Source organism: Dendrobium catenatum, unplaced genomic scaffold, assembly GCF_001605985.2.
Source record: "Dendrobium catenatum unplaced genomic scaffold, ASM160598v2 fragScaff_scaffold_716, whole genome shotgun sequence".
In the NCBI taxonomy this organism is placed as follows: domain Eukaryota; kingdom Viridiplantae; phylum Streptophyta; class Magnoliopsida; order Asparagales; family Orchidaceae; genus Dendrobium; species Dendrobium catenatum.
The window spans coordinates 17963674-17976390 of NW_021319178.1; the positions used below are offsets into that span (position 1 = coordinate 17963674).

The window sequence follows — 12717 nt, forward strand, 5'->3', positions numbered from 1 at the left end:
ACCATTGTCTGACGATGGAAGTCATAAGAACCAAAGTAGGTGACAGAGGTTAGAAGGACCACAGTCAACAAGAGATAGGGGTAAGAATGACCATTGTCTGGTGATAGAGGTCGGAAGAACTATAGTAGATGATGGAGGTCAGAAGGACCTTAAGCATAAGAAGATAGGGGCCAGAAATACCATAGTCGTAAGATGATGGTCTGGTGGATATCTGAGCAATATTCAATGGTATGGTAGAACTCTAGCTTCTATCGATGGTCCATCGAACGTTTGGGCCTCAGTTAGTTGGAAGTCCCTAGCTTGATCGCGGTCCTCCTGGCTCGCATGCCAGACCTACTAATCTACAAACTCGGTCTATGCACCCAGATCAGTTGGCCTGCTCTCCCGTCCTACTTGGCCCGCGCTCCCGGCCCCTTAGACTTGGCTGGGACGTACGTGGGGCTGTATGCCACTCAAGCCAATTGCGATTAGCCAGTGGTTCAGCTAACCGCCGTAGGTTGGCTAATTGCTAGTGGTTAAGGAATTTTTTTTCAACTCCGCTCCTCCATATAAATATCCCCTTAGGGGTATAAAACTCTTTCACCTCCTCTTTTTCTCCTCTTATTCTCTTCAAGTTGAGGCCTTCCCCTAGTACTATTCAGGCGGTATACCCATTTTGAGTTTCTGGCCCCTTCTTGAATAAGAGTCTCCTCATCCTTTCCTTTTACATTTCCTTCTCTCCCCTTTAGTTCTCTTTCTATATAGGAGGTCTTTCCTTATCTATAGATAAGTGGTATCCCTTATCTGATTGTAGGCCCATCCATATATAGAGGTCATGATGGGGGATCACCCTTCTTTGAGAGATCCTACGACCATGAGAGATTTATATTTATTGTTGGTAGGTGATAAAGGTCGAAAAGATCATTGTCAATAGACGGAGGTCAGAAGGCTCGCGGTTTGACATCGAGTAGAAATTCGACAGAAGTTCGATGATGGGTGGAAGTCTTGCAATGGACAAAAGTTCAATGACAAGCCAAAGTTCGATGTCGAGTAGAAGTTTGAGAAAAGTACAACGACGGGTAGAAGTCTAGTGATGAGTGGAGATTTGGCATCGGGTAGAAGTCCGATAAAAGTCCAGTAAAAGGCAAAAGTCCAGCAACGAATGGAAGTTTAGCATTGGGTAAAAATCTGACGTAAGTCTAGTGATGGGCAGAAGTCTGATGATGGGTAAAAACTTGGAATCTAGTAGAAGTATGATGAAAGTCCATGATGGGTAGAAGTCTGGTGACAGGTGAAGATTTGACATTGGATAGAAGTATGACGAAGGGCATAATTCTAGCGACGAGTGAAAATTTGATGTCAGGTAAAAGTCAATGAAGGTCGGGGGATGAGAAGAAGTAGGGAAACAGACAGAAGTTCAGTGTCGGTTTGAAGTCAAAAACATGTTTGACGATGGATAGAAGTCCGATGAAGAGTGGAGAGCTTTAAGAGAAAGTTGGAGGATATGCAGATAGTGGTCAAGCGAGAAGCCAGTTATTGCTTGTCACTTTTCTGGAAACACATTAACACTCTCAACTAAGTGGAGGTCTGATGATGATCAGGTTAAAATCTTTCTTTGAAAAGGGAGTTGTAGAAGATACTTCAATGTGTAGTAGAGTAGAGGTGAATAGAATCTGTCAAAGATATATGAAATATCCTAGATTATATGTTAGAGTATCACTCGATGATATTAACCTATATAGAAGGGAGAGAATCCACCAATGATGTATTAGATATTCGAGTTTACATGTCATAACACTGCTCGATGATTTTAACCTATAAGAAAGAGGTTGAGATAATCCACCATAAATGTATGTCTTATCCTAGATTATATGTCAAAGCATCGCTCAATGATGTTAACCTATATAAATGAGGTTGAGAGAATCCACCAATGATGTATGACTTATCCGATGTTGTATATTAGATCATTGCTCGATGATATTAACCTATATAGAAGGGGTTAAGAAAATCCATCAAGGATGTATGACCTATCTGAGGTTGTATGCAAGAACACTGCTCAATGATGTTAACCTATATACAATAGGCTGAGAGAATCCATCAAGGATGTGTGACCTATTCAAGATTGAATATTAGAGTATTGTTGGATGACATTAACCTGTATAGAAGAGGTTGAGAGAACCACCAAAGATATGTGACCTATCAAAGATTGTATGTTAGAGCACTACTCAATAAAATTAATCTCTGTGGAAGAGGTCAAGATAATCCACCAAGAATATGTGGCATATATGAGGTTGTGAATCAGAGCACTGCTCGATGACGTTAACCTATGTGGAAGATGTTGATTTGAATCCTCTTGTAATTAATTTTGCCTTGATTGGGAGGGGGTGAATGCCGCGTGTATCTTAAATCAAGGGTGAAGAATGGTCTATCTTTAGACCGTACTGTCTTTTTGAGTACATGAGTGGTTGGAAGTTCAGCTAATTGTCGTTGGTTGGCTAACCACTGGCGGTTAAGGAGTTTTTTTTTTCAACTCCCCTCCTACCTATAAATACCCCCTAAGGGTATGAAACTCTTGCACCTCCAATTTTTTCCTCTTTTTCTCCTCAAGATGAGGCCTTCCCCTAATTCTATTCAGGCAATATCTCCTATCAGGGCCTCTCACTAAGTAAGATTCTCCTCCTCCTTTTCTCTTTTCTTTCATTCTCTCCCCTTCAGTCCTCTCTCTATAAAAGAGGCATTCCCCTATCTTTAGATAAGTGATGTCCCTTCTTCGAGAGATCCTATAACCAAGAGAGATTCATATTCGTAGTCAGTAGGCGATGGAGGTCTAAAAGATTGTTGTCAAGAGACAGAGGTCGGAAGGGCCCTAGTTTGACGTCGGGTAGAAGTCCGACAAAAGTCCAGTGATAGATAGAAGTTTAACAACGTGTGGAAGTCCTGCGATGGATAGAAGTCTGACAATGGGTTAAATTTGACATTGGGTAGAAGTCCGATGAAAGTACATTGCTAGGCAAAAGTTCGATGATAGGTGGAACTTTGGCGTCAGTTAGAAGTTCAACGAAGGTCCTAGACAGACAGAAGTCTAACAACAGACGGAAGTTCAATATCGGGTAGAAGTTCGATGTAAGTATGGTGACAAGAATAATTCCGACGATGGGTAAAAATTTGACATCAGGTAGAAATCCGACGAAAGTTCAATAATTAGTGGTAATTCGCCATTGGGTAGAAGTCCTATAAAAGTTCAACGACAGGTAGAAGTCCCACGACGGGTGGAGAGCTGAAAGGGATAGTTGGAGGTTGTGATACTAATAGTAGTAAAGTGAGTAGTCGATGATGGCTTATCACTTGTCTGGCGACACACTAAGAGTGTCAACTGAGTAGAGGCTTGATGATGATTAGGTTATAATCTTTCTTTGAAGAGGAAGTTGTAGGAGATGCTTGAACGTTTAGTAGAGTGGATGTCAATAGAATCTGCCAAAGATATATGACCTATCCAAGATTGTATGTTAGAGTATTGTTCGATGACATTAACATATATGAAAGGGGTCGAGAGAATCCACCAAGGATGTATGACATATTTGAGGTTGTATGTCAGAGCTGATGCCAGGAAGTTTTCATGAATGGCCTTTTGATGTTGGAGCAAAAATTGCCCTCAGTAAGAAACCATGTTCCCACAAATGACACCAAACTTTTGCTTCCCAAAATATTCACAACAGTAGAGAAATATAAAATTTAATGTCTTAGCTTTGTACGATGATCCAACACAAAAGAAAATAAAAGAGAGGGTGTAGCATTCATAAGAGATACCAGAGTTTTTACGTGGAAACCCTTAAAAAGGGAAAAAAACTATGGGGCTAGGCCCAGTTTAAATGAATCCACTATTATTTGCAGTTGATTACAAATGAATCCCTTTCTTGGGGGGAAGGCTTTAGGTTGATGTAGGAAATATACATCATATTATATGGTAGAAATTAGAAGAATTAGTATTAAAATATTCTTTTAGTTGGCAGAACCATACTAGGGGAACGATGGAGGTCAGAAAGATCGTAGTCTGGTGATGGTGGTCGGAAGGACTGTAGTAGGTGATAGAGGTCAGAAGGATCGTAGTCAGCATGATATAGGGGCCAAAAAGATCATTGTTTAGTGATGGAGGTCGAAAGGACCATAGTAGGTGACGAAGGTTAGAAGGATCATAGTCGGCATGAGATATGGGTCAGAAAGACCGTTGTTTGGTGATGGTGATTTGAAGGACCGTAGTAGATGACGGAGGCAGGAAGGACAGTAGTCGGCAGGAGATAGGAGTTAGAAAGACCATTGTCTAGTGATGGAGGTCAGATGAATCGTAGCTGGTGACGGAGGTCGGCAGGACTATAGTCGATAGGAGATAGGGGTCAAAAAGACCATTGTTTGGTGATGGAGGTTAGAAAGATTGTAGAACATGACGGAGTTTGGAAGGACCGTAGGTTGTAGGAGATAGTTCAAAAAGATTATTGTTTGGCAATGGAGTTTTAAAGGACCTATCAAAGATTGTAGTACGCAATAGAGGATGGAAGGACCATAGTCGACAAAAGACAGGGGTCAAAAAGAACATTATCTGGCGATGTAGGTCGGAAGGATCATAGGAGACAATGGAGGTCAGAAGGACCGTAGTCGATAGGAGACAGGGGTTAAAAAGATTGTTATTTGGCGATGGAGATCAAAAGGATCGTAGTAGGTGAAGGAGGTCAGAAGGACCATAGTCGACAGGAGATATGGGTTAGAAGGACCATTGTTTGGTGATGGAGGTTGGAAGGACTGTAGCAGGAGATAAAGGTCGAAAGAACTTTAGTCTGTAGGAGATAAGGGTTAGAAAGACCGTTGTCAGGTGATGGAGGTCAGAAGGACCATAGAAAGGGACAGAGGTCAAAAGTACTATAGTCGATACAAGATAAGGGTCAAAAAGACCATTGTCTGGCGATTGAGGATAGAAGGACTTTAATAGGCGACAGAGGTCAGAAGGACCATAGTTAGCAAGACATAAGGGTAAAAAAGATCATTGTCCAGCGATGGAGCTTAGAAGAACCATAGTAGGCGATGGAGGTCGAAAGGACCATAGTCAATAAGAGACAGGGGTTAGAATGAACATTATCTCGCGATGGAGGTTGGAAGGACCATAGTAGGCGACTAAGGTCGGAAGGACCGTAGTTGGCACGAGACAGGGGTCAGAAAGACCATAATCTTAAGGCGGTGGTCTATAGGATATTTGGGCATTATTCGATGGTATGGAAAAACTTGGACTTATGTCGGTGGTCTGGCAAAACTTCTGGCCTCAGTCGATGGTTCAGCGATGGTTTGACAAAACACCAACGTAAGGCGATGGTCTGGTGGAATTACGGCATCAGGTAGTGGTCGAAAGGACCTCTGACGTCGGACGGCGGTACGGTGGAACTCCGACGTTGGGCAGTGGTCCGATGGAACACCGGCGTAGGGCGATGGTTCGACGGAACTCCAGCACTAGAGGTGGTCCAGCGAAACTTCGGCATCAGGCGGTTGGCCCGTGGAACTTTAGCATCAAACGGTGGTTCGACGGAACTCTAGCATCTAGGGATGGTCCGGCCTAGCTCCAGCGTTCGGCGATGGTCCGGCAGAAGTTAGGGTGGTGCTCGAGGAGGCATTAATGATATTCAATCTCTCTCTTGCCCTCTTGCTTTGGGTCCCCTTTCATGAGAATTGAGGGGTCTATTTATAGATTTCAGAGAGTGACTTGACCTACAAATAGGAGGAAGATCAAGGGTATATAGGGAGTTGTTTGGAAAATATTGGATCCCTTGATCATAAACCGTTCGCTAGACATTTGAAAGTCTTAATGATGTCAGAATTATGTGATATTGGGCTCATTGGATTCGCCTTGTCGAGCAGCTCGACTAGACTAGAAACATGTAATGTTTGAATACCGTTTAATAATACAACCTATGGTTTGAACATCCCAACAGTGCTTCAGACCCTTGATTTGGACCCATTTGGGCTTAGATTGAGTCGAATTTGGTGTCATTGGATTTGTGTTATCAAGACGTTTAGTTCGACACTGTAAATAGGAGGAAGATCAAGGGTATATGAGGAGTGGTTTGGATGGACGACCGATGTTGGAACCCTTGATCATGCGCCGTTCGCTAGACATTTGAAGGTCTTAATGATGTCAGAATTCCGTGATCTTAGGCTCGTTGAATTCGTCTCGTCGAGCCACTTGATTTGATTATAAGCATGTCACATTTGAAAACCGTTTGGTAATCCAAACTATCGTTTGAACCTCCGAACGTCGCTTCGGGCCCTTAATTTGAATCCATTTGGGCTTAGATTGAGTTGAATTTGGTGTCGTTGGGTTCGTGTTTTCGAGACGTTTAGTTCGACAGAAAGTTTGCTTAAATCGGATTTCAGATGATCACAAATTTTATTTTGGAAGTTTTCAACTTGATATTGCCTTGATATTTGTGCCCGATCATGAAATTTTTTTGATGATGTATCATTCCTAAATAGAGAGATAGGTTGGCAAGGGCAGGGATCTATGAGGAGGTGAAATCGTGATTGGAGAGGAAAATCATAACTTGGGAGCCACTCGAGTTTCTCGTGTGCAAAATATGTGTCCTTTTGTCCGAACTCTAATTGATACGGCATCACAAAAATTCTCTTGATCGGGCACGAATCTCGAGGCAAAAGCTAGTTGGAACGAATACTCCTGGACGCAACACTAATAAAATGAAATCACACAATTTGTACAGGTGTATATAAATTCTTCTAATACATGTTTTACATAAAAATTATACACATATTTTTAAGCCAATTAGCTTTATTTTATTAGAATTCTGGCCCGAGCTGCTTCCCAACGCAATGAGTAATTATTGTATCCGGACACCGAATATATTCATAGACCAATAAAAATGTGCCACATCACTATCACTATATGCTAGATACCAAACATGATGTAGGCTCCGTATCCTGTCCAGCCTCAATAATTTTTCCAACTCAAGCGAATACTTTCTACGAGCGCGCGAGAAGGGGCGTTCAGCGGTCTGCTCCCTCGGTCCCGCCTGGACCGGGCCAGTCCTGTTCGGATATAACATTCCGTGTTTCATAGCACAGAGACTAGAGGTCCAGAACCGCATCAGTTACTTCTCCGAGCTCTCTACCGCTCTCCATGGAGGACGATCTCCTACAAAGGGTTCTAGAAGAAGAGGGACGAGACCTTTACTTTTCTTCTCCTACCTCTCCTCCACCTGCAAACTCTTCCTCCTCTGCCGCTGCCGCCTCTTCGTCGTCGTCCATTATCCAGGCCCTCCCTCTCCACGTGGTAAAGTTCGCTTTTTGGTTCTCTCTCTCCCGTGATTCCCTGGATTTAGTTAGGTAACCAAATCTATCCTACAGTCTTTCGATCACGGCTACTATCTCCTGGTGAAGGCCATCCAGGAGCTTCGCGAGAAGAAAGAGGGCCGTGCAGTCACAGTTGGCATCGGTGGCCCCAGCGGCTCCGGTAAGACTAGGTGACACCTCTGACGTCCATATTCAACTTATGCAATCTCCTCGATCAAAGAAACGGGGCTAATTTTATTGCACTTTGTCTCGTTTTTGCCATCGGTTGTTCTGATAGCTTAGCTGAGAAGGTTGCGTTGCTCCTTGGATGTGTTGTCATTTCCATGGAGAACTATCGCAATGGACTTGATGATGGGAATGACCTGGATTCAATAGATTTTGATGCTCTCGTGCATAATCTAGAGGTTCGGTTGGTTTAAAATTGCCACTTTTGCAGATTTTGAGTTTCAGTTGCAATTTAACGTGAAATGGAGTGTGGTCTTATATGCCCTAAGCTGTGACTGTTCTTGTATTGCTCCCAGTGATGGATGGGTCTGATGAATTAGTTTCTTATGACTAGGATTTGGTGAATGGTAAAGATACACTTGTTCCTTTGTTTGATTTCCAAGAGAAGAAACGTGTTGGCCTGAAGCCAGTAAAGATATCTCCATCAGGAGTGGTAGGTTCTTATTTGTAATCTCTACCGGTTTCATTATTTATTTTACACGCATAAGTTTATGAAATCCTTTTCAGGTAATTGTTGATGGTGCTTATGCTCTACATTCAACACTTAGGTCTCTGCTGGACATTAGGGTTGCTGTGGTAAGACTCATGGGTGAATAACTATCTTTTTGGGAGAGAGTACTTGTTATTTTTATGTTGTAACTTTATATGTTTTGAACCTTAGGTTGGAGGTGTTCATTTTAGCCTTCTATCCAAAGTTCGTCATGACATAGGAGACTCATGCTCACTAGACTACCTCATTGACAGTATATTTCCTCTTTTCAGGAAGCACATCGAACCTGACCTTCATCATGCTCAGGTGACTGCTTATTTGCACTCATTGCTCTTTAAAATGTAGGTTACTTAGCTGATTTTTTGCTTATTTCTCATTAAAACTTGATTATGATTGTGCAGATCAGAATCAATAATAGCTTTGTTTCATCATTTAGAGATGCTTATTATAAGCTGAAGTGCAGAAGCGAGGTTTGCAAATCATCCCGGAATACTGCAAAAGATAAAATATTCCATCTGATAACATTTCTAAACCATTGTGCTTTAAGTTTTATGCAAAATTAGAAGGATGGTCTACGTCCACTTGAACAATGGCACTGAGTAGTATTGTACATTTCACAGTAAGCTATCCTAAATAGTGTTAGAAGTCTTTTAATTTATATTATCAGATAATTTGGAGACCTTGAGGAACATCACATATAGATATCCTCCATGAGAATAAGAGAGGAAAGAAAAAATAGAAGGCACTTAATCAAGAAATTTTTATCATCTATTGATTAGTTTTAAGCTTGAACGTTTTAGTTGATAAAAAACTAAACATCCAAGTGTTGAAGCATTGCTACTTTTTCTCTAACAACTAAAACTATGCCAATCTTTGCATAAGTTTCTTCAAACTTTGTCTAAGATGCTGTTGTTTGAATTTAATTCCATAATTGCCTCTATGCATCTTTGCTCATGTATTCTCCTAATTCTGCCGTGCAAATGTAAACAGCGGATATCTATAAATATTGATGTACATATTTGTTTTTTCACTGCTGATTTTCTTTGATAATTGAGCTTTCTGGACAGCCCCTTAAGGAACACATAACATACTTTTCTGATCAACATAAAGTGGAAACTGAGAAGTAAGTTCTTAAATGAACTCTCTTGAACCATGCTTGACATTTTACCTGCGATTTACTTTGGGGTGGTTATTACTTAATGCTAATTATGAATTGCTTTCTTACTCCATTCAGCTTTATTGAGATGTATCTTCGTCCACCCTGTGCAAGTGAGGAAGCCAGGATAAATGATTGGATAAAGGTTCGACAGTCTGGTATAAGATATTATCTTTCTCTAGGTGACCAGAGGATTGTGGACAAGAACTTTATTATTCGACCAAAAGCTGAATTTGAGGTACATGGAAAGTAGATAATTCCTCAATGATATTATCTCTTGCAACTAATTTAATTTGCAATCTTTAAATTGGTTTTTTAAGCAATCCGTATACTGCATCTATTATTTAGATTAATTTTTTGACAACATTTTGAGATAGTGGTATAGTTCAACTGATTATTTTTACTTATGCAGATCAAGTATTTAAATATTTCTCTCGTCGTTAAACGTTTTTGACTCTCTACATGAATATCTATAAGTAAATGAAAACACCCTATTCAATCAAAACCTCATTTTAGGACAACCATTGTGTTGTTACCAAATTTCCTTGTGAAATCATTTAATCCAGCATAATTTCATTTTTTCTTTGAAGAAATAGGCTTATAAAGCTGCATCATTTTATCACGCTAGATTAAAAAAAAAAATACTGTTTTATGTTACCTGGAAATTTTCTCAGACCTTGAATTTGCTGGAGCTCCTTGCGTTGGATACTCCATTTTATGTTAAATGGAAATTTTAGCATGCATTCCCCAACATGAGCTGTGAACAAGTGATTTTCCTGTTTGTATTTCTCTCCACCCAATTAAATGAATTCTTCCCAACCTGACATGAAATTCAATATTTAGACCAATACCTCTAACTATGTGGAGTCCACTCCTTGACTCTCCGCTCTGTGGTGAAGTCATTTAGAGACTTTTTATATGGTTAGTTTTTGATTGAACCATATATGAATTATCTTTCTGCTTGTTCTGATTTTGGTAGTTCAGGTCAAACTTTCCAGTTTGCAGTTCAGAACAAACACTTTTAAACCTTAATTCATCTAACATGCTGGACTTATCCAATGATTCCACATATATTTGTTAGCTGCTTTCTTACCTTTTGATATCCATCCTGTTCTGCAGGTGGGAAGAACCACCCTAGGTGGCTTGCTTGCGTTAGGATACAATGTTGTTGTCAGTTTCAAGCGTTCTTGTACATCAATTGTTGATGGTCAACTGCTTATGGCGTTAGAAAGCATTGACACGCTCAATGAGACATTCTTGGTATTGAAGGGTACAAGTAGAAAGGTATGCCTCTCTGATTGCTAGTATTTTGAATCTTTTATTCTGATAATTATGTCTTGGTAACTTATAGCCACATTATTGGGAAGTCTAGACCCTGGCCTTTAAAACTAATTGATTATCAGTTTTTCCCTTAGTAGTAATTCTCTCTTTTTTTTTTGATAAAGCAATAAATGTAATAATAAAAAACCAAGAAAACCAACTACAAACTATCACCTACTGATTCCTCCTTCAATAAATCTAAAAATGAAGGAGGAACCTTATTAAGAACTAAATCATCCTAACAAAAGGAACAAAAATGGCATAGTTAGCACATAAGTCCGCTAACTTATTACCACTCCTATCTATACAATTAAAGATTACATAACTAAAATCTTTAACAGAAGAAAACTCTTCAATCTCCTTCTCATTTTTTTGTAAGAATTTTAGATGAGTTTGATAACATTTGCATTATCTCCTTCTATCATGATGCCTTTATATTCCATCATCCAATCTTTTATCATCTCTTTAATAGTCTTCATAGAAAAAAGCTCCAAATAAGCACTATCCCAATGTTCACATGTTTTACCAAAAGCAAAAAGGAACTTTCCTTTGTAATATCTGAATACACCACCGATCCCTCCTTTGTAGGATGATAACAATGCTGCATCAACATTCACTTTGATCCAATCGGGTGGCGGAGGATGCCAAGCTTTGTCCAACAACAAGTGCTGATTGGCATTCAACCTTCCCGAAGTGCTCCATTCGAAACCTTTGTTAACAGCTACAAAATTGACTGATTCAGAAGCTATATAAATAACAGACCTCTCAGTTTTTCCATGGACAAGCTCATTCCTTCCTTTCCATGTAAAGTAAACAATGTTACAGAATATGTTTACCATAAAAGGATTTGTATTCCTCATACAACTCCATCGATCTTCAAAGCAAGTAGCCATTGGAATATTAAACCCCCATTGATTTAGAAGTAGAATAATCTCATTCTGTTTTTTACAACTTACAGTCATATGGTTTGAATCTTCTACTTCATTGTATCCCCTTGGACAGCAGCTGTTTTGTTTTGTTTTTGATGAAATGCAAATTGCATTAAAATAAAAATAAAAACCACCTTAAAACAAGCTACTAAAAAAAAAACCTAAAGAATTACATTCCTCCTTCAAGCATAACAAGAATGAAGGAGGAATTTCATCAAAGCTAATATCCTCCCAAACAAAAGAATTCTTTAAGGCCAAATTAGCACAAACATCCGTAATTTGTTACAGTCTGTTTTAGCAAAAGAAAACAATACTTGGTTGAAATTAAGAAGGAAAGCGAAATTATCATCAATGCAGTTACTAACTTTCCAAGTCTTCATATCCGATTGTAGAAGTTTTATAATATTAGAATTATCCCCTTCAATGATGATTCCTTGAGCTTCAAACATCCACTCTCGAGTGATATTCTTGAAGTAGAGAATCGCCATCAATTCAATTTGTGCAATGTCCCAATGCAAAAGATTTGCTCCAAAAGCTATAAGAAATCTTCCTTTATCATCTCTTGCCACACCTCCAAAACCAGCTACATTATTTCTTAAAATAGAAGCATCTACATTTATTTTTATCCACCCGGGTGGAGGAGGATACCAAGAGCAAGACAGCTTTCGCTGGTTAGTATCCCAGTTGTCCGGAGCAGAATTAATAAAATTGCTTACGGTTGCTGTAGAAACAGCATTTGCCACCAAATAATTGAGCGAGTCTTTAATGCCATCATGAATCAATTTACATCTACTTTTCCACACAAGCCAAGTAGTAGTGCAATACATATTTGCAATGAAAGAGTTCTTACCAACAAGCTTCTTTAATCCTGCCAAACATTCATGAAGATTGGCAAAAACAGGAAGTTTGAATCCCCAGCTATTGAGAATAGCAATCACATCTCGAAGCTTACCACAATTCCCTGCAATATGACATCCATTCTCCTCTTGTTCACAACCTCTCGGGCAACCTGAGAAGGAACTCAATCTCTTTCTAAATAGAAAATTATTAGAAGGAATGACATCATTACAAAGCCTACACCAAAATAACTCAACTTTTGGTCTTAGCTTTAATTTTTTCATCCAATTCCAGATGGCATTTCCTCCGTTTTGATCTGTCAAAGCTTGAAAAGCCAAAGCAGCAATTGATTTTCTAGAAAATTTAGATTTAAGCTCCATAAGATCAGACCTTCTATCAGCATCAATGGGAATTTGAGTAATAAGTTGTACCAGCTG

The 12717-nt window shown here is 39.6% G+C and overlaps 1 protein-coding gene across 6 annotated transcripts in view; it reads left to right on the forward strand.

Annotated features, from left to right (window-relative positions):
• The first annotated feature begins 6992 nt into the window (after positions 1 to 6992).
• Positions 6993 to 12717, forward strand: part of LOC110106183 (uridine-cytidine kinase D) — a 95196-nt gene continuing 89471 nt past the window's right edge. The window contains exons 1-10 of one of the 6 annotated variants that reach the window (XM_028696141.1): positions 6993 to 7303; positions 7378 to 7493; positions 7601 to 7727; positions 7883 to 7981; positions 8056 to 8124; positions 8210 to 8344; positions 8440 to 8508; positions 9106 to 9161; positions 9273 to 9432; positions 10314 to 10478. In XM_028696141.1, coding sequence (XP_028551974.1) covers positions 7151 to 7303; positions 7378 to 7493; positions 7601 to 7727; positions 7883 to 7981; positions 8056 to 8124; positions 8210 to 8344; positions 8440 to 8508; positions 9106 to 9161; positions 9273 to 9432; positions 10314 to 10478 — 1149 coding nt within the window. In that variant the 5' untranslated portion in view covers positions 6993 to 7150. Of the gene's footprint in view, positions 7304 to 7377; positions 7494 to 7600; positions 7728 to 7882; positions 7982 to 8055; positions 8125 to 8209; positions 8345 to 8439; positions 8509 to 9105; positions 9162 to 9272; positions 9433 to 10313; positions 10479 to 12717 lie in introns of those variants that run through there. The other 5 variants (XM_028696140.1, XM_028696139.1, XM_020835957.2 and 2 more) reach the window with 5 other exon arrangements.